This window comes from Clavelina lepadiformis, chromosome 4, assembly GCF_947623445.1.
Source record: "Clavelina lepadiformis chromosome 4, kaClaLepa1.1, whole genome shotgun sequence".
In the NCBI taxonomy this organism is placed as follows: domain Eukaryota; kingdom Metazoa; phylum Chordata; class Ascidiacea; order Aplousobranchia; family Clavelinidae; genus Clavelina; species Clavelina lepadiformis.
Genome location: NC_135243.1, coordinates 15,133,537 through 15,157,385, shown reverse-complemented (window position 1 = coordinate 15,157,385; position 23,849 = coordinate 15,133,537). Strand labels below are relative to the sequence as shown.

Sequence of the window (23,849 nt, the reverse complement as noted above, 5' to 3'; positions counted from 1 at the left end):
GGCGAAAATACATAATACAAGAATACAACGCGGTTCAGCTATCAATCAACCATCAAATTTCCTATTGTGAATAGAAAATAGTATGAATTTCATATCATAATGGATTCTATCGTCAACAAGTAATACCATTGTCTGAGGTAACAATTTATCATTGTAATTTTTAATTGTATGTTATATTGTCGTGTCATGTTAAAGAGCCTGTCCAGTGCCAAGCAGTTTGTTGAAGAAGATTTTAAAATCTGCTGATCAAACCATACTAATACACTATTTTGTTATGAAGATGCTTAATTTTTAAGTAATGGAATTTCTGCTGTTTCCCATGCCAATAATTGCGGTCAAATTGGTTTTGCGGACCAAAAGTGGCGGGTGGGCTTGCATTTGGACTGCGGTGGTTTAGGCTACTCGACGTCTTACTTTTATTATAATTCTCAAATAATTTTAGATTTACTTTGAAAAAATAATTATTTTTTCTTGGAATAATTCTAACCTTTTCTTTTGCCTTACACAAGTCTTTTTGGTGGAAGTTGAATGATTAAATTGTCAGTCAAATTAATTCCTAGACTTAGAAATTTAACACTATTTTTTATGAAGACAACTCAACATAGTAGAGTAGTAGACGACGACGTTAGGCGTTGATAGTGCATTTGTAATAAAAAGCAGTCGCCCTTGCTTACGCAAACCGCAAGATAAAAGGACCAACCCGATTTCAGGTTAGCGAAATATAGTAAGCCTATTTAGGGTGATTCATGGTTGTGAATACGGTATCTAACTCGGTATTCCACCACTCGACTGATGGCCGTAAATCTCTTATTGAGGAACTGATGGTAGGTGACGATGTGCAAAATCCGCTCGAGAAACCGTTGTCCAGTAGAAGACGCGTTATTTTGCCGAACTCTTGACCCAGGTTGGGATAGGAGATGCAGGTTTTGAAGACGCCATGAATTTAGATTTGGTGTTAGATTGGTATTAATTAGAATATATGTTTTTAGGTTAGCTTTATGTTACATTACTATGCTGTAATGTTCAAGTTAGACTAACAGACAACCTCGAAAAATAGATTCAAACGTGTAGTTCTTCTCTTTTAAATAGTGACATGAAAAAAGGGCTAATTGTATATTTTGATAGGTCTACTTTCATTCTGACAGAAAAGTGACGTATGAACTAATTAAAACCTTTATTCTTTATTACATCATTGAAGGGAGTGTTTGATATTAAAAAATGTTTTGCATGGCTTTATGATCGTAACGCATGCTACGTTAACTTTTCCATGAACAAAAAAGTAGTTTACTGAAGATCAAAGTTCTGATTCAAGTATAAATACTTCAGATGATTTTATGACGTGCGAGGGTAAGTGTGGTGTTCATTACGAATGCGTTTAGAGAATGCCATATATCTGTTATTTATAAGATAAGACCCTTAAATCTGTTAAGTACTGGCATCGTACCTGGTAGTTTTGTTGTACGATATCACGGCTGTTAGCCTATAGCCCTATACCATGTATCATGGGCTTATTGTTAAGCAAAAGTTTAACTTGGCCTTCTAAAATTACGAGACTATCGAAGAGTAAACGGGAGTTTCATTCTTGCAGAGAATTCGTTGTCATTGAGTGAATTCAGACTCTTACTTCGTGATGATGATTTCGTCGACTACTTTAACAAGTTTACATGTTTACCGGTAAATTATGTTTAATACGTTGCATTGCTTTGACCAGCAGCCGATACACTAGTACAAAATGCCAAAATCAAACTTAGTTCAAAGCGACGGGTATTTTGATCAAGTTGTCGAACCGGAAATGAACCTTAGCTTCTAAACCGGTTTGACCGGATGAAAAACAGAACTGGACTCGGAACCAGAACCCAATATATTAAGCTTTTCTGAGCCCAAACTGAACCTGGACCAATGAAGCAAAATTTCGAACCGGAGTTAAACCTTTTTCGACCGTAACCACTTTTTAAGTGCGGTATAACTTCATCGAAAAGTAACTGAAAATCTTTGTTTTCGGCTACCACTCTTAATAAAATTCACTGAGCCAACAAAGTGCTACATAGGAAGTGCATTTGAAGAAATTAAATCGGCAATTAGTTTGACAATGTTATCGTAACCCAGAGCATACTCCCCAAGTAAGTTTCCTGAACCTGGAGCGGAGAACGTGTGTGTCCTATGCAAACCCAAACTGGAGTAGAACCGGTAAAACAAAGTTTCGTCAAACCTGAATCAAAATTAAGCCATTTTCAGCTGCGGTTCGACACCTTGATTTTGATGGTATAAATCGTGGCCTGGGATTGATGTCTAAAGTTTTGAGCCAAACTTTTTTACAGGCTTTTTGTCAGCTAGTTGCTTACAGCAAGAAACAACAACAGTTCATTTTGGAACCACGCTTACCCAGCCAACATTATGTAAGTATCTTTTTGTGTCTTTTGTAATCATTTATACGGTTGGAAAATACTTTTCTGTACAGATTTATTAAATGGATAATAAAATAATCGTAATTTATGTCGAAAGTGAAATATTTCATGTTTTTGTAAAGGAAAATTACGTAAAATTAAAATAGGCTGTCATATTTATAAAACTCGGTCATACAAGGTATACCCACAGGTATATCAGTCAGCGCAAACTAAGCCAAGCAATCCAATGTTATCTTTTAGGTTTGATGAAGGTTTAAAATTCCATGTTAAAAATTTGTTATCGTATACCAATATCATTTTTGATAGGTGGTAGATTGTAATGGTATTATCGAATGGCTTTGGAGAAAAAGGTTTTCCTTGTTTGTAAAGTGCGCGCTTTTCCATCAGTACAAGCTAGCAAAGCTTCTAATCGAGTATAACATGTTACAACAAGAAAATGGTAGTTGTACCACAACAGGTGTGATATGTTTTATTTCCCTACGTTTATATTTGCAATTACAAGTCATAGTAAATTGTGACAGAAAATATTTTTAAATGTTTGTATGCAAAATAGTTATTTAGCTTATAAAATAATATTCCCAGTAAAGTATTATTAACTATTTCTACTCCAGCTAGTTTTTTGGTTATACAGTATTAGTTTAGTTCTAATCGATTGTTTAGTTCTATAAATTTTACAGTTTTAAAGAACTTTTATTAAAAGATTTTATTTCAAAAGGGGATTTTGAACTCTGGTAGTAATAAGCATGGTACCGATATCTTTTAATGGTTTCATTATATTCACAGTAACATCATGGAATACTTAAATTTTATAAAGAAATCGCTGCAATAAATTTTTCTAACTTAGGGTAATGATCATGCGAACTTTGTAACGTCAGATCGAAGTTCTCGCCAAAACTTATGTGTAAATAAAGATGATTTACAGAATTCCTTTTCACTATCTTTAGGTTTTCGGAAATCATTTTGATATTCAGCTCTGACCCAAAACCATATAATTTTTAAATAATCTTTGTTTCTAATCATTTCAAGAAAAACTTGCAGAAAGAAATGCAACAAAAGATGCACTGAAATGGCTACAGAAAAAGTGCTTCGGGCAAGTATCTTCAATGCGTCGTTTTAGAAAGTTTCTCCAAAGAACTTGGCATGGTTACAAACTTTATCTATTTTGGATAGATGCTGAAAACTTGTAAGTTTGTATAGTAAGGTGGATTTACTTAATAATGCTGCATCATACAAAAGAAAAATAACGGCCTTAATATGAATGCAGTATAATTACAATGTCATTGAATTGACAATTTCATCATATATTTCACATAACTTGGGGAAACGAAAAATGTGCTTGTTGAGCTATTTTCACCATATTGTTCGGTTATAGTCGTTACACACTACGATTGTAACAAGTACTTTTGGAGATGGAGTTATGTGATGCTAAGTGTGGCTTTAATCATGATGCTAAATATGGTTCTAACTTTGTTGAAAACTTCTTATTAAATTGAAAGTTGAACTGGGTTGAAACTTAAGTTCTTTTTCGTGACCTAAACTTGTAACTTTTTTGACAAACGTAGTTTGAAATTTGTTAACAATTTTTTAAATATACAGTATTCTTAATAGAATTGTCTGAAATCAATCGATGGTCACAATCCATAAATTGATGTAAAACAAGTGCTTTGACTTATTTTGTGTTTGCGTAACTTTATAGCTTAGTGTGGGTAAATTCAGCTGTTGTTGATTAAAAGTGTCAAACTTAATTTTGACATTTTACCCGGATTTGTGTGTCTTTTAAGGTGGCGCATGTCAACCTAACTTGTGACGGCTCCAGGGCATATTATATGCTCTTCTCACAAATTGTTTGTATTGGTAGCTTATTGGCAATGATCAAATTTATTACAAGTCATTGTAATACTCTTGGATAAAGACTTCGATAAAACAACACTTCAAAAAGTTTTTAATCGCAGATGGCGATTTTGTTGAACACTGTATGTAGACAATGATTCAATATGCTTTTCATTGGTTTGTAAAGTTGTACGTCATATAGTTACCAGAATTTAAAGAGAAGAACAACGAATTGCATGGATTTATTTTCCCACATCAAAGAAAAATATTTTGTCGGTACCAGCGACCTTTGTTTTCAACAGCACATATTAAACGCAGCATGGTTAAATCTTCCAGATTTTCATTGCCAAGCAATGGTTGACATTGGAAGTCGCATTTACGACATAAAATTTGTTCTTTGTCTTCAAAAGGTAAATATGCTTTTTTTTAATTTAATCATCGCACTGTATTCTGTAATAAAAAAAATATATAAAATCAGTTTTATATGCACGGCAATGACAATATTTTAGTTAATCTTCTTCGGTTTTGAAACGTTTTCCTTTTGCTAATCAAGGAAAAAATTTTTTAAATTAATCATTTTGTAATTATTACCGGTAATATTGATATAAATTGTAATGGTTTGTTATGGTTTGGTAGAAATGAAGTCTGACCAAATATATTTTATTGCCTTGAAACCTATTGAACCTATTGCGAACGGAAGCATGCGTGACCATAACAATGCACATATATTCAAATTAGACGACGAGTTGTTCCAGCTTTGTAGTTTGGCAGCGATATAAAACCATGGTAATGCTGTTTGGCAACATATTCTCCACGCTAGCTATACTTAGTGGATCTGGGAAGATAAAGGATAATAACCTCGTGAAGACTACTAAACGTTTATAAGAAATATTCAAAAATTGCTACCGAACTGTTGAAAGAATAGCCATATAGTAGCTTGGAGTTTGAATTTTTCATGGTGAAAGATTTCCTCCGTTCGATGTCAAATGCGGACAGCGACCATTGAGTAATTAATAAATACATGAACAAATACCACTCCTGTGAGCTTATACGTCATATAGTTACAGTAATATCATTTTCTTTGCAATTATTGTCTTTTGGCAGTATTAATTAAACTCAGTTTACACATAGTAGTAACTTCTTGTTTGGTAAAAGCTCCAGTAAGAGGCTATCTTTACTTAGACTGTATGCTTTGTTAATTGTGTTCTGTTTTTTTTTGAGATTTCGATCCATTTGGAGCTTACATCTATGTTTGTGGCCGCTATTGTGATTGCCTTAAAGATAAAATTTGTAATTATGCTATTATTCTGTATATTTTAGCTTTGTCTTCATCGGCTTACCACGTATTGGCTTCCTCGATATCTAATAACTGCTCGAATAACTCCTCATTCAGACGATGATAAATTACGCTACAACTCGGCACAACAATACCTGAAACGGTCAAATACGCCTTGCAATTTACCCAACGAACCTGTGCCAAAAAGCAAGCACAATATTGATGGTAATTCCTTTAGACCTCTACAGTCATGAGTACTAGATAATTAACTAATTTACCTGCAACTAACCAAAATAAATTTTTCAAACTTTAGATGACAAAGAAGTCAACATTACAGAAGCGCTTTCGGGCTTCGATTTAATAGCCCTTAAAAGCAAAGCAACTGATGAATACAAAAATAAGCAAGAAAGATATGAAATTCTTCATGAAAGCCAAATAAACACAACAATAAATACAGACATAAAGCGGACGGTTTCCTTTGCAGAAGACAACCATCTGGAAAAGTCAAGCTTGGGAAAAACGAAAGGCGATATACTCGTACATGCGCACTCCAAGCAAGCTTCTGAGCCAACAATAAGAAAACAGTTAAACCAAACTTCAAATGGAGAATCTTTTCCTGAGCACAGTCGTCCTGAGTTGGAAAAAGAAAATACAAACAGAAGGCGAACAGTTTCCTTTGCAGAAGAAAGCTATCCGGAAAAGCCAAGCTTGGAAGAAAACACCAAGAAAGAAAAGAAAGATGATGCACATCCGTACCCCAAGCATGTTTCTCAGCAAAAATTAAGAAGACGATCAAGTCCAACCGCAAATAGAGAATCTCCCGCTGGGCGCAGTCGTCATGGATTGGAACCGGAAAATATTGTGAGTAATGATGAGTTGAAGAGTTTCAAATCAAAAAAAATAAAACATGGGGAAAATGGAGTCTCAAAAGCATCTTCTGGAGGAAGTGAAAGTTCGGAAAGTTGGGAGGGTGTACATGACATATTTCGGAAAAGCAAAAAAGATAAAAACTTCCAATTTAGTGATCGCCATCGAAAACGATCGATAGTAGCCCGCCGACAGCGCTTTGAACAAGCTTTACAAAATACTAGCAGCCGTAAAACAAGCATTAGGTCTGAGCAACTGCAAAAACTGAAAAACGAAGGAAAAACTAAATCTGACCAGCAGGTAAAGTTGTTTAAAAATGTTATTCTTATTTAATTCAAGATATAACCAACTTTTTGCACCCTCTACCAATTGATCTATCCAAAAACTCTTTGATCAATTGTAGCCTATTTGGAATTTCCTTACATTAGGTCTTTGTTGTTCTTACGAACGGGATAACTTGATCCTCGTGTAAACTTTATGAAATTGAAATTTGACTATACTGAAACAAGCTTCTACATTCATGATAATAATCCATGTCACAAATACATAACATCACTGACTAGCTAAATCAAACCGCTCTGCATTATAGTTTTCCTGTCACGTGGTAGAGTACAAAGAAATCAAACAGATCATAAAAAAACACTAATTCCCCTATCACCTATAAACTTACGTACGTGCCTTTGCAAAGTTGTTTATGTGATATTATTTTCCCATTTTGAACACACTAAGAGATCAACAATGAATTAATATATTCAGTTACTCAATCTGATCTTCTTTTTACGTTTCATACATCCAGCTTTCATAGTTTCTGCAATGGCTTTAAATGCGGTTGATTCTTTTATGTACACGGAAACATACACAGAAATGTACTACAGGTTATCAAAAATTTTCAAAATTTTCATGCCATTCAAACATGCTTGTAGGCATGCCTACTCGTAACCGGTCGTTCGATAACCTCGGTCAAATTTTAAAACATCTTTATCCGCGAGCAGAGGATCGCTAGGATTGAGGTATGTTTTTCCAAAGAATTTTATTCACAGACATTCCAGTTTAGTACGATGTACACCTCGTGCACGGTCGTTCATTGATGTTATGTATGTGGGTTATGGTTTACTATTACACTTCGTTACTTTTACATTTCGTAACGTTACATATTGTCAGAGCTGTATGCAAGTGTTAAACTTGAATTTTGATAACAAATACCGAAGCTTACCGAAATGTTCGGGAAATATGTGAGCAGCTGGCTTAACCCTTAAACAGTAATTGAGGGCCTGGGAGGCCCGGTGAGAAAGAAAATTCTTTTATTTTTTTTATTTTTTGGTTTTAAGAGCTGTTGCTCCAGAAATGCCTTAAATAGTGTCGTTTGCAAAACTTAAAACCGAAGTGTAAGGATTAATGAGTCCAAAAAAAAGTTTGTTGGCTAAAAACAAAAGCACACCTCAAATTGTAATTTAGGGCCTCGGAGGCCCGGTTCTAGTTTAAAGTAAACTTTAGAATTATAATCAATGTAAGTTACATTGCATTTGTACAGTGAATCTCAATAAGATAAGTTTTTTTTTAGGTGCACAACAAAAATATGTCATAACAACCAAAATATATCATATGTGTCCATAGTTAGGTGAAGTACTGCTAACCGGGTTTGCGAGATGCTTGGAGTGTCTGTGGTTAGAGTTGTGTTTGTCAAACACTCATTCATTCACATTCCTGTTGCTACATCCATGCATTTATAGGCAACTTTGGCCTAAAATCATTTTCTCAAAACGAATACAGCCGATGTAATGAATCGAGAAACTATTGACTTACTTTTTCATATTATTTTAGTATTGGGCCTGAGAGGCCCGTAATCGCTGTTTGTGTTACAGAACAGTAATTACAGTTTAAGGGTTAAATAGGGGCAAAGTATCAAGTGCATAACATCGGTACTAAAGTACTTTTATTGGTGTGGTATTGGAAAACAACGGGAAATAGGCTATCAAGAAAATACTTACTTTTCTTACTCACTTTCCTGCTATGCAGCATATTGAAATCTTGCCTCATTTTGTCTCATGTTCCTAAATACGTAGTAGGCATCCTTCTGTTTCGTGAGGAGTTCCAGCTGCAGAATTTGCTATATTCATAAAAATTAATGACTTCAGAAAGATAAGCCCAGTGCTTTCCCATTCAACAGAATATCGATGGCTTTGCTGAGTTCTTCCATGGTAGGCTCGGTGTCAAATTTCTCTAGAACGTGTGGTTCTTCGGTGACATCAAGTGCAACCTAAAAGACACCGCGTGTAACAAGCAGACGAAAGATAACCCGCAGTTTAGGTTCTATCTTTTAATTAACTTCAAATTTACATAGATACATGTAGGCTACAAGTACAAATAAAAAACATACTGATTCGGCATAATATGGTAGCTGCGATCTCCTGACTTTTGTCAAACAAGTTTTCAGTGATTGACTAACTGCTAGTGCGAAAAAAATCGCTCGCACTACCACGTTACAAACAACCGTATATCTGAGCGTGCTGTCCGTCACTGCTATGGACAACAGTTGCACGAGTTTGTCAATAACACTATCGGCGAAACCGTAATCAGTGACTAGCAATGGCCCAGAATGTCAGCGCAATGCCGTGTTTTTTCTCTATCTCTGACAGGGAAGAACCGATGTAGTACAACCAGACCGGTATACAATCTGGCTTGCGTCCGCATTTCCCTGCCAGAAGAAGATGTAGTTTTTCTACTTTACAGATCCATTGTCTGGGTTTCTCTTGCAGCGTTGCGATCACAATGTTTCCTTTTTGCCATTCGCGGGCCTTGACAGCCGTCTTACGGGCGTCGTCAACTGCTTTTAGACCCTCCAGTTCACACAGTTCTTACATTCCAGCTTGCTGCTATTTAAAGAGTTCAAGTCTTCTACTGCTAATTGTATGATATGGGACTTAACGACCCACCTGTCAAGCTGATGAGCTTTGAGCTACAAGCACCCACTGAAGTGGTTACTTGGTTAATCACATGGAGATGGCGATGTTGATTGTTTTAGGTTGGCCTAAAGCCTTTGGCTTTGGCCAAAGGGTCGCATAGAAATTTATTTTCTAAAATGGGGTCGCAGAACTAACAAGTTTAAGAAGCCCTGGCATAATGTATATACTGTAGTCTTAAACAGGAAAACGTTAAAACACTTATATGGTCGCACCGAGTTTGTAAGAAGGGCGCATTACCCAAAAGCAGACCTGGGCTAAGATATATGAAGACCTTGTGACCTGACCGTTACAATTATCTTATCATAAGAAAACAACATATGCTAAAATAAGATTCAACTATTGATTGCTGCAGAACATCTGTGTTTAAGAATTGCCCTCGTAGGTAGTAGGTAATAACACATGACCACAATGATCTCTGATTAACATGATATATTCGATATAGTATATCTTATATTAACACAAACACGACTTGACTTGAACTCAAATGATGGTACACCGAATGAGTATATCAGGACAGAAACTAAACATGAACCGAAGAGCGATCCAATAGATTGAATAATATTTAACTTACTAACTTATACCCAATGTTAGCTAGCTGATATCCAGTTAGTTTTTTCCTAATCCTTTCCGTTGTGATGATTGGCTAATAATCACACTTCATTAACACAACACATTGCACTGCACAACACATAACTCAGATAGCGTTCTAATCACAATGAATGAGCGTTCGCCACACTCACCACACAGCACGATTAGAATAGTTTGTGGAGAAACTACCATAGTGCCCTCATAATAATAAACACACATACATAACTACAGTAATTAATTAAATCAAATCGCATCGCACTTGTTTTACTGCCAAGTAGAAGAATTTAAAGAAAACAAAACACTGATTAGTGATTACCCTATTCCACCTTCGCCCCACACCGTGCTTGTGGGAAAAGTATATGTATGACAACTAGCTGTCGTTGTCATTTAACATTTTTCATTAAGTTCGAATTACCGTATGGTTTTGTTTACCAGATCGTAGATAACTTGCAAAGTGTCATAAAGCCAAAAGGATCTTGGAAAACAGTAAGAGCCAAATCATACCATCAAGAAACCGCAAATGAACGAAAATTATCCTCTTTATTCAAGACAAATGACACAAACTTGACTATGAAAAAAGTTGGAGGAAAAACTTTGTTAAAAGTAAATTTGGTTAAATTTTAGAAACAGAATAATTTTAGAAATTGTGTCACCGTTAAGTACAAAATGCACCGATATCATAGCTTACTTACGTAGTAACAATGTAAACTACAGTTCATGTTTTGGTTAGAATTTTATCCTTTCCTAAATAGTGTTAAAAAGTAAAATATGGCAACATGAAAAACATTTCTACTTTTTTCTGTAGACAGCATTGGTTGTTTCCACTAACATTTCGCCTATTTCTGGATCTAATGATAACAAGGGCGAAAGTGTGCCTGGCACTAATGGTTCATTTTGCGACATAACTCAGGAAGATGCTAGTACACCTGTGATTCGACGACATTCACTTGCCAGGTTCAGTTGCAATAAGTATAGTTTGTTTGTTTTACTTTTATATATTTTCTAACTCAGTGCAAGATTATTAGTAGTACTGGATCAAACGTGCTGGAGTTGATAAATTCGCCACATCTGCTTGCACTTTACTTGGGAGAGATATCCAGATTCGAGACGATCGGTGTCTAACATGTTTGTGTAACCTGCTTTGTTGGTTTTTTTAACGGTTTGTAGGGTGACCATTGAATATTCCTTTGTCAGTCGTATATTTCATATAGGCTTGGGTGTAATTGCATATGGTAAGGTATAGCATTATAATCTTTACACTTGGACTGAGGTTTTTGAAAATAATTTCATTTTAAAATTGAGATGCAAATAGGGTAAATGTCGTTAAATGCTTCTTGGCTGTTTTATATTTTTGTTTCTTTTGTATGCAAAATTTGCCCTGTAACTTGATGAGTCTAAGATGGCTTTTATCAAAATTCTGCCGAATATAGGAAAAGTTAATTTATTTTCAACTGCCTAAAATGTTCATTTTTAACTTATTTTGTTACATTGTGATGTCCAGATCTGTGCTTACAAAACTTCCTGAAAGTAGAAGAATGGATCGCAAAGGATCTCATGAATCAACAGATTCAAATGCTATCGTTACTAATTTAAAGAAACGACGCCAAACTGTTAAAATCAAACCAAAAAAGACTAAGCAGGTAGAAACAAATAATGTACTATTAGCTACTGTTGCACTAACTTTACTTTTTGTGTTTTTGGCAGGTTACTAGTACTACCGTAACATTCAGTTTGTCTGGCGATGGACCTAAAGAAAATTCAACTGGAAAAGTACACGACGAAGAAAAGCCTAAGAGAAATATCATGCCGAAAAAATTTCATTTGCGAAATTTTTCAAAACAATCGGTTTTAAAACCGGCACAAAATGTGTAACTAAATAAGCTATTAGTTATAAGCTGTTGGTTGATGTTTTGAGCGGTATGATTTCATTTCATGTAACTTTTTTAACAATATATCCATTTAAGGGTGAACGCAATAGTGCAGCAATCCTCGCGCATTTTTACAATCACTAAAGACTACAAGTATCGGGAGATTCCTTTCAACCACAGAATGATTTTAGCTCTACAAACGGATCATGCTGCTGGAAACCCATTTTATCAGTTTTTGATCAGAACTGACAACAATGAAATGGTGGTTTATCTACACTTTTGGCAGGATATTGAAAAATGTCGTTTGGATTACAAATTTGGAACCATGAATTTCGTTACTTTTATCAAATCGGTGAATATGTAATTAAATTGAAAATAATCCAGTGCATTCAGGCCAGTCTAGTTCAAGCTTAATGTGTCAGTATTTAACGACTTATTTTTGTGGAGAAAAGATGAGATCAATCGTTACCCACTACTTGCTCCCTAACTCTCCACGTCGCGTTGAAGCACCAGAAAGTTTACGAAAAGCTGTAATCGACGAGGTTCTATTTACAGACCTGCATGATATGCCTTGGGAATTAAGAAAGTTACAGATGGAAGTCTTGGAAGATTTAAAATACAGCTTTGAATCGTATTGTAACCAGGAGATTCAGTCATTTTTTAATGCTGCTGTAAGAAAATAAATTGTTGGAGTAGTATGTTGACCAAATGTTATGCTGAGCGATTGCTTCTTTATAATGAACTTATAATTTTTAGGCCCTTAAAACGGATGACATGATCGAGGGATTTCAACACAAGCCCGGAATAAAAAGTTCAAACACTTGTACAAATAATAGAATTTCAAGCACGATTTGCATAGTTTCAAAACCGCCGAAGCAATGGAATCTCAAAAACCGCCATCAGAGTTCAAGTACCGAAATGACCGCCCGAATGTTAAGGTCGCAAAAGCTTGTTCTTGAAGGCAATTTACCCGGTAAAGTGTGCCACACTGTTAATACTAGAAAAACCGCTTTCTGCAGTAGATGAAAATTAATAAGGCATTATGTTTACTTTATTATTACAGCTGGTCGCACATTAATTTTCAAAACGGAGAGTGAGGAAGAATTGGAAGTTAGCGACGATGATGGTCACATACAAACTCCCCCACCTCCAAAAATTGTCATAAGTAAGGTTATTGTCAGTTTCTACACAGCCTGTTAAGTTAACTTAGCAAACGTGGGACAATAATTTCATTTCAAGAACATCTATATTTTTGTTAATTAAAAATAATAATGGAATCTATACCTGCATGAATCTATCTACCACTCAGAAGGAAGTACTGGTAGATACGTTTCATGCTTCATAAAAATGTTTTTCTTTTTAAATAAACTGGCCGTTTGTTAAGCAGTTTCTCTTGCACATTTAGTGAGCATATTTTGCAGAAACACCAGCAGACTTAAAACACATTGCATCTATGGCTATTCGTGAATATCCTGATCCAAGCAAGCCAATGAAAAATCATACGCGCGTACAAATTGTTGAGGGCCATCCCCAGCAAGCTTCTTTTTATAAGCCGATCAAGCGAGGGGGTCTATACATAAGACGACCACTGAATCGTCCCAGGTATTATTTATGTGAACCGGGTACAATACCAAGTATTAATTTCAGGTGGCTATACACCTTTTGTCTACCTATTGAATTTATCTGCTTTGATGAATTTATTTTACCTTAACAATAGCGAATCATAAGGGTTTGCATTGATTATTGTCAGCAACTTCAATGAGGTTTTACGGGACACAACACATTTGGAATTTTTCAAGCGTTATTTAAAAGCTCATAGAAGTGACAGACCTTTCCTGTTCTGGATAGCGGTGGAGGGGGTTAAGAATATAGAAAATGTAAAAGAACGCCAACAGAAGGCTCGATCTATTATCAAAAGATATTTTCACAGTTCTAAATCGACCGCTGACAAACTTCTGCAGTGCGATGCAGACATCATTCGGTAATTATTAATAAAAAATTGTCTTTGTGCCCCACCAGGTTGCTCATAAGTTCTAATTACTTTTCATGGATGAAAACTTCTTTTTAGGGAGATCCCACTTCTGAACATTGTAACTACTTCAATGCTCTTTACTGCACAAAATATTATAGCGAAGATGTTAGAAGATCGGTGGTTCCGCAAATATGCTGATACTTTTACAGATCCTGTGTTTCTTTCTTCAACAGACGAAATTCACAGTGTTGGTGTTAAATCAACAAATATGAGACAACAACATTTGGTGAGTCTATCATTGCAGTCTACCTATCCATTGCAGTCAGCTAAAAGTGTAGTAACATTTGTTGTAACAGCAAATTGTGATAATGAATCCGAAATATAGAAACAATCAGAAAATAATGAATGATATGTAGAGACGAGTATGGCTTGTTTTCACTGATTTTATCAAACGTGCTGCGATGTTCATGCGATGTATGAGAAATAAGAAGTTCATTGACTTGTTTAACAAATTTCTGGATCGCGAAATACATAGTAAAGAAGATCTGTTTCAACCTGTTGATGATAGCATGCAGTCAGGTTTGTTACTTAAAACCACTTGTCAAAATAAAGCAAAAAGAAAAGGTAATTTGATACAAACGTTTTGTAGACGTGGTCGCCGAGCATAGCCTTGCTGCAGTGCCCATGGTTGATCCCTCACAAAACATGGACAATGAGAACGAACGCCAACCGCATAAGCAAAGAATAGTGAATGGTCGGCTTGTAATTTTTGACTTCCTTCCAACAGATTTGCGATTCTGGAGAGAAATTCTAAGGTCACTATTTCATACGTTAGCTATTAATTTTAACCCTTAGCAAAATAAATTGGTGGCATTTTCATATTAAGACCAGGGCTAACCGGTATTTGAAGTTGCTTAATGGTTTACTTGTATTACGATCGATATGAGGATGATTTTAAAGAATTCTTTATAAAGTAAAGCACACAATGCTTCATAAAAAACAATAATTTTTGTAAGCAAAGGAGTCATTTTGAAGCATGCTGTGGGAAGCAATATAAAAGTCATTTTCTGCGTGTGAGCTCACCACAACTCTCACCTCAGTTTTCTGTTAGATAATCATGCTGACCTAGTTTGGATTACCAGCGTGAAGCTTTTTACCAGTTCCCTGCTGGTTATTTATTTAAAGTTTGAATTTAATTATCTGCCATGCACTCTAAAAAAGGAGTGATTACTATTTTCGAAGAATAATGCGGTAAATCACTCGTTTTCACTTCTTTGACATAGCTAAACCTTTTTCTCAACATTTTTCTCAAATTTGTTTCAATTCACTCTGCGAAAGAGTGATCATGATAGAGCCTAAAGCGAAAGTCGAATCACATCTGCTGTTTGGTCATTGTTTCATAACTGTGCCGAAAAAATATTTTTGTCGTAGCAAATGAAAATAATGTAAAAAATGTTTAAACGTTAAACCATATAGCTTACATAAACATATGAGTACCAACAACACAAAAATGTGTAATAAACAAAGTTAAATGTCCAATTTATTGCAAAGGTGAAGTGTAAATATTGGAAGATATTACTTAATACTGCAATGTTGTGAAATGCAAAATGCAATAACATAATATTTGGAGTGTACATAGCCAAGAAACCTACGTAAACATTGTTAAAAATAACATGTCTGAAATAGTCGAAATTATCACAGTGCTGATTATTGACGCGATTTCCTGTTTGCTATCCCGCATTGATCACCTTTTTGACCTCTCTTGTGTGATGTCATGTCGAAATCAGCCAATCGGAATCGATTCTCCGTTATTTATTTATTATCAGCATTGTCTTCTGCTGCTTCTATGCGAGAGCGGCTTCTATTCAAGGGCGGCTTCTATTGTTTATTTTTAATCAAATCGTGCGGTTTCTATTTGAGAGCGGCTTCTATTAAAGGGCGGTTTCTATTCAAAAAAATACGGTATGTAACAATAGCGCGGTGAATAGTAGATACATATTATAACGTCACAACTTGGAAGACATTGGAAACAGTGTCTTTCACTACTACTGATTTTTACACTTGTCATTTGCAAGCTGTCCTTTGTGTGATGAATAATTTCGTTTACTTTGAAAATTAAAAAAAAAGTTTCATGAGACCATTAATCGTGGGTGTATGAGCTTATTGCAACATGATATTGTTTGTTTATTATTACACTTAACTTGATTTAAATTGATCATTTATTTCGAAGCTTCATAATGCAGCAGTTTTTCAATTATGATATACGATTTTAACTTCTTTTTGTGTAATTGTGTAATGGGGTTTCGTACATGTTTTTGCTTTTAATAAACAACGGAATAAGAGATCGAATGATTTTTAGCTATAGAAATTTTGGTCAGGCTGGTTTATCTATACAATAAGCACGCAGGAAGGTTAGCAGTGTTTAGCATTGCACTAAAATTGACATTTATACTCTTTTAGGAGTGAAATGAAAGCATATAAAACGGTTCTTTCAAGAATGATTTGACTCCTGAAGGAGTGACAAAAAATGAGAGAACCCTCGATGTCAAAATAGTAAATTTCCCTCTTTTTGGAGTAAAATTAGCACTTTTTCAAAAACGTAAAACCGAAGCACTCTTTCTAAAGAGTGGGAGGTAAAAAATTAGAATTTTTTTAGAGTGTGAGGTTTCTTATTGAGCTACTTCTTTGCGTTTTGCGCTAGAAAATAGCAGTAATGAACAATAACCGTGATGGACAATGGCGGTTGTTGTTTGTTTTTCCATTTATATTATAACAGTTCAGCTCTTTTTAACTATTTACTACTTTTTACTTTTAGCTCTTTGATTGCGCCTAATTCTTGTAGCTTATGTGTATTCCATACGATCGTGTTTAAGCTTATTAAACTCAGAGACGTTAGCTGAGTTTTGCTGGGTTTAGTCGTCCTGGATTTAATCGTTCTTCAATCTACATTTTACCGATGCTTGCTTCAGGTTAGTGGTCAGTGGTCCTACAGTGAACACGATACGAATAATACGGTTACAAATAAAACATGTGTGCGTCTATCCAGTGTCGTAACTTGCACAATGACTGGGTTGGGCTATACAGATCTCGAGCGATGAGGAATCATAGCAGAGTTTAATGTCGAGAAAAAACTTTCCTCAGTCCTGGGATAAAAACAATTATTATATTATACCAGTGGGAAAGCAGTAAACATTTTATTTATCTTGTTTGTTTGCAAAGGGTTTAGCGTTCGCCACTCTATCCGCTAAGTAGCGACAAGACACCAAGTTTATTAGTTGAAAAAATCATTGTGTTTTTCTCTATTTCACTGGTCACATTTCTAGTCAATGGTCTTTTAGACAAGGAGGCAGGCACACAGACGTCGAAGGCCACCAAAATATACAGGTGTGCTTGGAGGGCTTGTGTACGGGTTAAAACTGTAAAATTACATTGAAATTTTTTTTTGAAAACGTGCCGTTTAGTAAGGTGATTCCACAGTATTCAAAACACCGATTTTTGAGACTTGCTGCTTAAATAAAACAGAAATTGTCACATTAAGGTTTATTAAACCTACGTGTTGTTCAACCTTTGTTTAGCATGGTCGTCGAAGATGGCACTCTTCGTATTCTAAAATAGGCTATCAGTCCCCATGTCGCGAAATTCACGTTGTGTAATAGCCATGCCGACAAGCATGTTATAGTTACACTATTACTATTGTATCACTATTGATTTAGTTTAGATGTGTTTTTAGTTACATAGGCCTATTTAAAGGTTTTTCACCCATGATGTTTGACTTCATGCTGTTTAGTATCAATGATTTGTGCCACTTGTGATCCTTTTTACTGTTTTCTTAGTAAGTTTTAGAAACATTTACCTTACACGTTTTATGCCCTTCACTATACAAATGCTTCTCAAGTTACGCTGCCTGCGATTCCTTATCCCGCTCCCACGTAAGGTTAACTTTGCGGTGGTGATGGGATTTGATGTCGTTCTACGTTTTCACTCAGTGTACGAAGGACTACTGATTTTATTGACGAATAATAATAAAGAACGTTGTTTTATTATAAACATACACGAATGAATGTTATCAAAATTTAGAAGAACAGAGATTGGCAATGTGACTAGCCGTAAGAGCAGTGGACTGGAGGATTTAGCGTGATAGAAATTGGCAAGCGCCAGGATCCCACAGTTTAAACTTAAAAGGTACCGACATATTGCTCAACAATATGGGTTTAAACATGATTCTATCACAACCGGCACATAAGTCCAATGAAGACTTTCAGGACTTTCTCAATTTTTTAACTCTTACTGCGCCAGCATTAAGCCAAACCAACATTTTGAGAAGAAACTCCTTATTATTCAGAAGGAGGTGTGAAGAAATGTTCAGCTTTTGACTTGTTTTACTGCTGTTACCACCATTTTAACCCAACTTGGAAATGTTCCTTTTTACTGCGACAAATTGCACTTTTTTTTTCTACGACAATCTTCATCGCTCTGACGAAGTATCGCTTCGAATGAACGTGACTTTTAAGTCGTTTTTTTCTGTTAAGTAAAAGTTTCGGGCATGGCCCAACCTTTAGAGGTATTGCTTGACGGCGATTAAACACACTGGTGTCGATGACCAGCTCATGCGGAAAAAAACCTTCTGAAAAGTATTACACTTATTGTAGTTGTACGTACACTGTAGGTTTGATGGTTGGCGTTTGTCATTATCTTTTTATCATGTCTGCATATTGTTGTATAATATAAAATTAGAAAATTGTTTAAAACTTTTACAGATTACAGTTTTTCCATATATTGTCTCATATGGTTTAGCCTACTTTGATTTCCCTGTCTAAATTTGTCGACGTCAGATCAATTTGTTTCACTTTACTGTTTCCTACCTGTTAACTTAAACAACCTAACTTACCGTAGTTTTATCGTCTAGTGATAAATTGTCTACAATGAACAACAAACAACGACCTTCTTGGTCGTTCGCTAAACCCAAACTAAAACTTCATACAAAAGTTATTTTCTTACATGGATTCTAAGGCCGTGGCGTTTCTCGCCAATGAGAGACCATGTGCAAAACGTATTATTTTAAAACTTCTAGAAACAAACATGAAACATGGCCTGGAATTAATGCAATGAAGACAACACTTTTTTTTGTTTTAATTAAGTCGTTTGTATAGCAGGAAAATTGCTAAAACGGAAATCTTTGCTATTCTTAAATCTGTAATAAACAAAAATAAGCTTTTTTGAAGTTACAAAAATATCTCAAGTATGATGTAGATTGTAGACCATCACAGGTTTCATTTCAGAATTTACAGACGTCAATGGTTTTAGTTTAGCATAAGTCTACTGTGAAAAGACGGTCAATGCGGAGTAGCAAACAGTACATCGCCTGATAACTAACTACCTGTATTGTTATATGTCATGCACCTATAGTGCTGACATCTGCATTTTTACACGCGCTTAATATTTAGTAATGTTAGGTCTTAAAGATGAGTTCACTTTAATCATTATAAGCTTGTAAATCATTGCTTTTTGCAATAAACAATAGGCTATAGGGTTATAAGCCAAATGCAGTAATGAAAAGATTTGTTTCATATTAACTGCTACACTTAGACGCCACCCTTGCAATAAAATACGACTGATGGTTGTGACAGCATTGAAGCAATTTTCGTTCATTGCTTGAACAAACCACTTGATTGTCTGCTTAAGTTTCGCTTTTTCTACTTAACTTTTATGGATTTAACTAATTATAGATTTAGTGGTCGTACTATTTGTTACCAGCAAATATTAACGTTATTTCTCTTGAGCACGTTTTAAGCCTTTTCGGCTTTGTCACTTCTTTCTGTTCATCAGCGCGTGTTAGTAACAACTAGCTTGATTTTTCGTTCCCATCACGCTTTTGGTGAAAAATAAAATGATTAAATTGATTGATTAAAATTATTATTAATTTTATACATATAACGTGCAGATTTGAAATATTCTTTTTATTCGAATTTTGGTTGGAGTCATGATAAGATGCTTTGATAGCAGACGCAATCCCACTGTTGGTTTCTATCCATAACTTCAAATATATTTTTATAAGGAGAATAGAAATATAAATGAGAGAAATGGTAAAAATTCGAAAGGACACAAGAAAAAAGTATGATTTTCCACACTGCTCTTTGAAAATAGCGGTCCATTTCACTATATAGCAATATTTCTTAAGGTGGGGTGCCCGCCTCACAGGTGGAGCCTAGTTGAATTTTGGTGGGGTTTCACAAATGTTTGGTGAAATGTGTGAATTCAAATTTAATGAAGAAATACGTAATTTTGCAACTTTCACTTTGAAATTGAGAATATATGTGTGCAAATGTGTGATAAAAAAATGTGAGAATGCAACTGTTCCTGTTCAATAGCGTACTAAGCAGGGGCATCCCCACCCCTCATGAGCCCAATTGATTTATTTGCTCTCATGAACCAAATTTTCGGTACTATAAACTTTTTTGCATCTTTTCTTCATCGCATTCCCTTGTTTGCGACCACTTATGGGCTATTACGTAATTGTAAAAACGTACTATAAGCGGGTATATGGCGTTCCACAATCGTTACATAATAAATAGTTAGCTATTGTATGTATAAATGCCCTACTGGAAAATTTGTCTTCAGTGCGCCGGATAAATGCTTGAATAAATTTCATGCCAAAGCTTGCACCACGCCAACGTAGTACTTATAATAATAGGTCAAAGTGAAAATTCTGCGCCATGCAAAAATTTGGTGCAGAAACTTTCCGGTTGCGTATTTTCCAGCAGGGTAGGAGTGTGAGGTTTATAGTTCATTTCTTCAAGACCTTCAAAAGCCGCTTTTGGGACATAAAACCCAAAATTTTGCAATTTGTGCGTTTTGGGCGAAGTGCACAAATGCTGTAATTTTAAACTCGGCTCCAAAAACGTTTGGCCGCCGCTTGGCAGGGGCGAAAACCAAATCCTAAATATGCCCCTGATGGTGGGGTGTACAATTCTTTTGAAAACAGAAGTTGGGCTGGGAAAAAAAGTTAAGAACAAGTCATTCATTTCTTAATTTTATTACTATTTAATGTAAATAATTTCTTGCGCAGCTTTAAGGTTATGGCTGACAGTACCTCAGCTACGAAAAGATTATCGAAATATCGAGACAGTGAATACAAAATGCTAAAATGGAAGGCAAAGTTAATAGTAAATTGCTATCTTGACTCAACAATTCAACCAGCTGTACGAGTAAGACGATTTCACAAAGATTTCATACATTTATTGTGTCTCTATGGAGACAAACATAATACACTGATTTAATGGTTACATCTTCAGGTTAATGTGCCACCAGAAATTGCTGAAATAACGATCGAATCGTTACAAAATGGTCTGATCGATGGAGCGTTATTTCACGAAGCCACAATCTATATATTTCCACTACTGCTTGTCTTCTGGAAAAAGTCAGCTGAGTTTGACAACAAACCTTTGTTTGTTATAGCAGCTTGCAGTTAAAGAAACCACGTTTATGAATATAACGTGGGAATTTTTGTTATACTGTAGTAGATTAACTTAGGCTAAAAATTGATGACGTTCAACTTGTAGGTTTTGCGAAGAATACTACAAATACACACCAGTACTTTCTAAACGATATAAGCGTTTATATGGATTAAAGATGACTCCGGTCGTAGCCGCGTCTGTGCGACAAAAAAAGAGAGCAAGTTTGGGAAAAGAAAGTCTTTCTAAAAGCGTATTTCCGGAGTTGAAGCCCAGACTTACAACTGCTGATTTTCCAAATTATCTTCATATGGATCCTAAAACATTTAGAAGAAAACGTGGCTCCGTATTAGGAGGTAATCATATCTTATGAAGATGTACCGTACTTATAAACATTTCCAGAAAAGATGTTTCAAAAACCAAGTATTGAATATACTGTAACTATAGGTCTATAGCTGTGGTTTTTTATAATAATCTAATTCTAACAAGTAAAGCAATATATTATATTAATTAACTTTTGCATATGGTAGTTTCTGCAAAATTTTTATTTCACCGTTGTATATCTTGTTATTGACATCATCAATGCCATTAGCACCAGTTTGTTACAGCCGCAGATGACTCGGGCCCTCGGCTTACGTTTTCAGTTAGCAAAGGCGTAACATTATTCCAGCCCGTTCATCGCAGAAAATATACTGTGACGAAAAACGAAAGGTGAGTTCTTTTACTCTTCTATATAGGAGAAAGTATGTTTACTGTATCTAGGTTTGAAACAGCCGAAAAATTTAAATGCAAATACTTTTACCTTTAAAATGCGCTATACCAAGGGCACACGCCATTTGTCTGGATAAATTAAAAATCGTTGTAGATATTGACTGAATTCATCATTCTACAATTGAAAGTCAAATGCAAGTATTAGTAAAGTCTATACTCTATAGTGTACTTATCAGAAAGAATTAGTAAATATAAGTTGAAAAGTATCAATGATTAAAACTTAAAATATGACTAGGTCTAAATGTTGACTTTTGGTGTGTGTCAGGACATGTACATAGTCTCCTGAATAGTGAGATTATGTTTTTATCAGTAATAGGATGATGCCATCATCACATTGCCTTTTATAAATGGCCCAATTAAATCTATTAGAAGAGTTAGCTCACGTCTTTTATTTTTCTTTATAAATAGGTTTAACTCAATACGACGTTGTATTGGTCGTTGTAAGGTGTCGTTATTTTTTATAGTTGCTTGTGGCGGAACGAAAAATAAAGTTGTAACCATTAATTAATAATTATTATTGCGGAATGAAGTTGCTTGATTGGACGCATTGAAAACTATATTTTGGTAAGAAGGCGACATTACTATATTGCATTTTCCGACCACCGTCTCGATCTGGAATTGACAAAATGATAAAATTCTTAAATTGAGGTAGATCTCAGACGAACGAAATGGCAATATAGTCTCTCTCAGATTGTAGGATGAAAACGGTGCGAATGAGCGTCGGTTTCAGTCAATTTCACGTTATTATCTGGACAACGTTAAACGTTTTAGCCAGATCATTACCCGTTTTGCCATATTGAACTGGATTCCCATCAAATCCCGAAGACCTTTTGCGGACTGAGTGTACATAATGAGATGGCAAACAAGTAAAATATATCTTTCTGACACAAGAACCATTGGCTGGCTAATTCAAAAAATTTATATTATACTTTATATTTTATTAGACTTATAACAGATAGTAACTTTAATAATAATTTTTTTTCCACCTCTAAGTACACCTGATGAAACAAGTTGATGTCCGCGAAAGCTTGTGTACAGTAATTAATATCAATATTTTAATAAATTATGTGTAGACTATAGTATGTACCTAAAACTGTAATAGAATCTAAAACATCAGAGAATTTTCACAAAATGCTAACCTATAAATTTTACTTTAATAAATGTATTATAATGTAGTTTGGATGTGCACGCAGTCTTGGATACTGATTTAATCAGCACTAACAATTCGTCTCGGAACCCTCACACTTCGCCAATCCCACTAACACGACGGGGACGTCGAACTAGTATTCTTGATACCAGCTTGTTAGAGCAGTTTGCAAAAAATACTCAAGATTTCTAAGCACATTGACTTTCTAATAACACCCAATTCTTTTATTCCATTATCGTAATAAACAGAAATAGATTGGTATGAATTAAACAAAATCTCGCTAGTATACTAGCATGAATACTGTATTAAAATAAACCACTAGGTTAGACTGCATTGCGTTGGTTACTCACGTCGGTTTTATGTACTCTATTTTGTACAAAGCAATAATCGTTTGTAGCAACCTTGGACTTTTTAGCACTTCTACAACCAGCACTTCAAACATCTGTCAGTATACTGTAGAGCAGGGGTTCTTAACCTGTGGGTAATTACCCACTAGTGGGGAATTTGAGGATTTCAAGTGGGTAACGAAACACAATGTTAAATCTGGAATCAGATTTGCGTTGTGCAATCTCAAAAATAGAGCCTGACATTGACTCGTTCGTCGCTGAAAAGCAAGAACAAAAATCGCATTGACGTTGTTTGAAACTACGTAAACGTTCTTTAATGTTATTCTTCTCATTGAAATTGTTCTTTTTGTTAAATACCATTGTG

General features: G+C 35.2%; 1 protein-coding gene across 1 annotated transcript; it reads left to right on the top strand.

Annotated features, from left to right (window-relative positions):
- The first annotated feature begins 1,245 nt into the window (after window positions 1–1,245).
- On the top strand, window positions 1,246–23,493 carry LOC143452997 (uncharacterized). The gene is made up of 26 exons (XM_076954149.1): window positions 1,246–1,347; window positions 1,589–1,674; window positions 2,319–2,396; window positions 2,712–2,862; window positions 3,432–3,588; window positions 4,438–4,645; window positions 5,556–5,736; window positions 5,825–6,678; window positions 10,365–10,538; window positions 10,735–10,883; window positions 11,431–11,569; window positions 11,634–11,797; window positions 11,894–12,149; window positions 12,250–12,468; window positions 12,554–12,770; window positions 12,861–12,962; window positions 13,219–13,399; window positions 13,548–13,778; window positions 13,866–14,055; window positions 14,186–14,348; window positions 14,419–14,584; window positions 20,836–20,974; window positions 21,062–21,186; window positions 21,329–21,576; window positions 21,829–21,931; window positions 23,168–23,493. The coding sequence occupies exons 1-26, from the start codon at window positions 1,335–1,337 to the stop codon at window positions 23,328–23,330; spliced, it is 4,857 nt and encodes a 1,618-aa protein (XP_076810264.1). The 5' UTR covers window positions 1,246–1,334; the 3' UTR covers window positions 23,331–23,493.
- The last annotated feature ends 356 nt before the right edge of the window (window positions 23,494–23,849 follow it).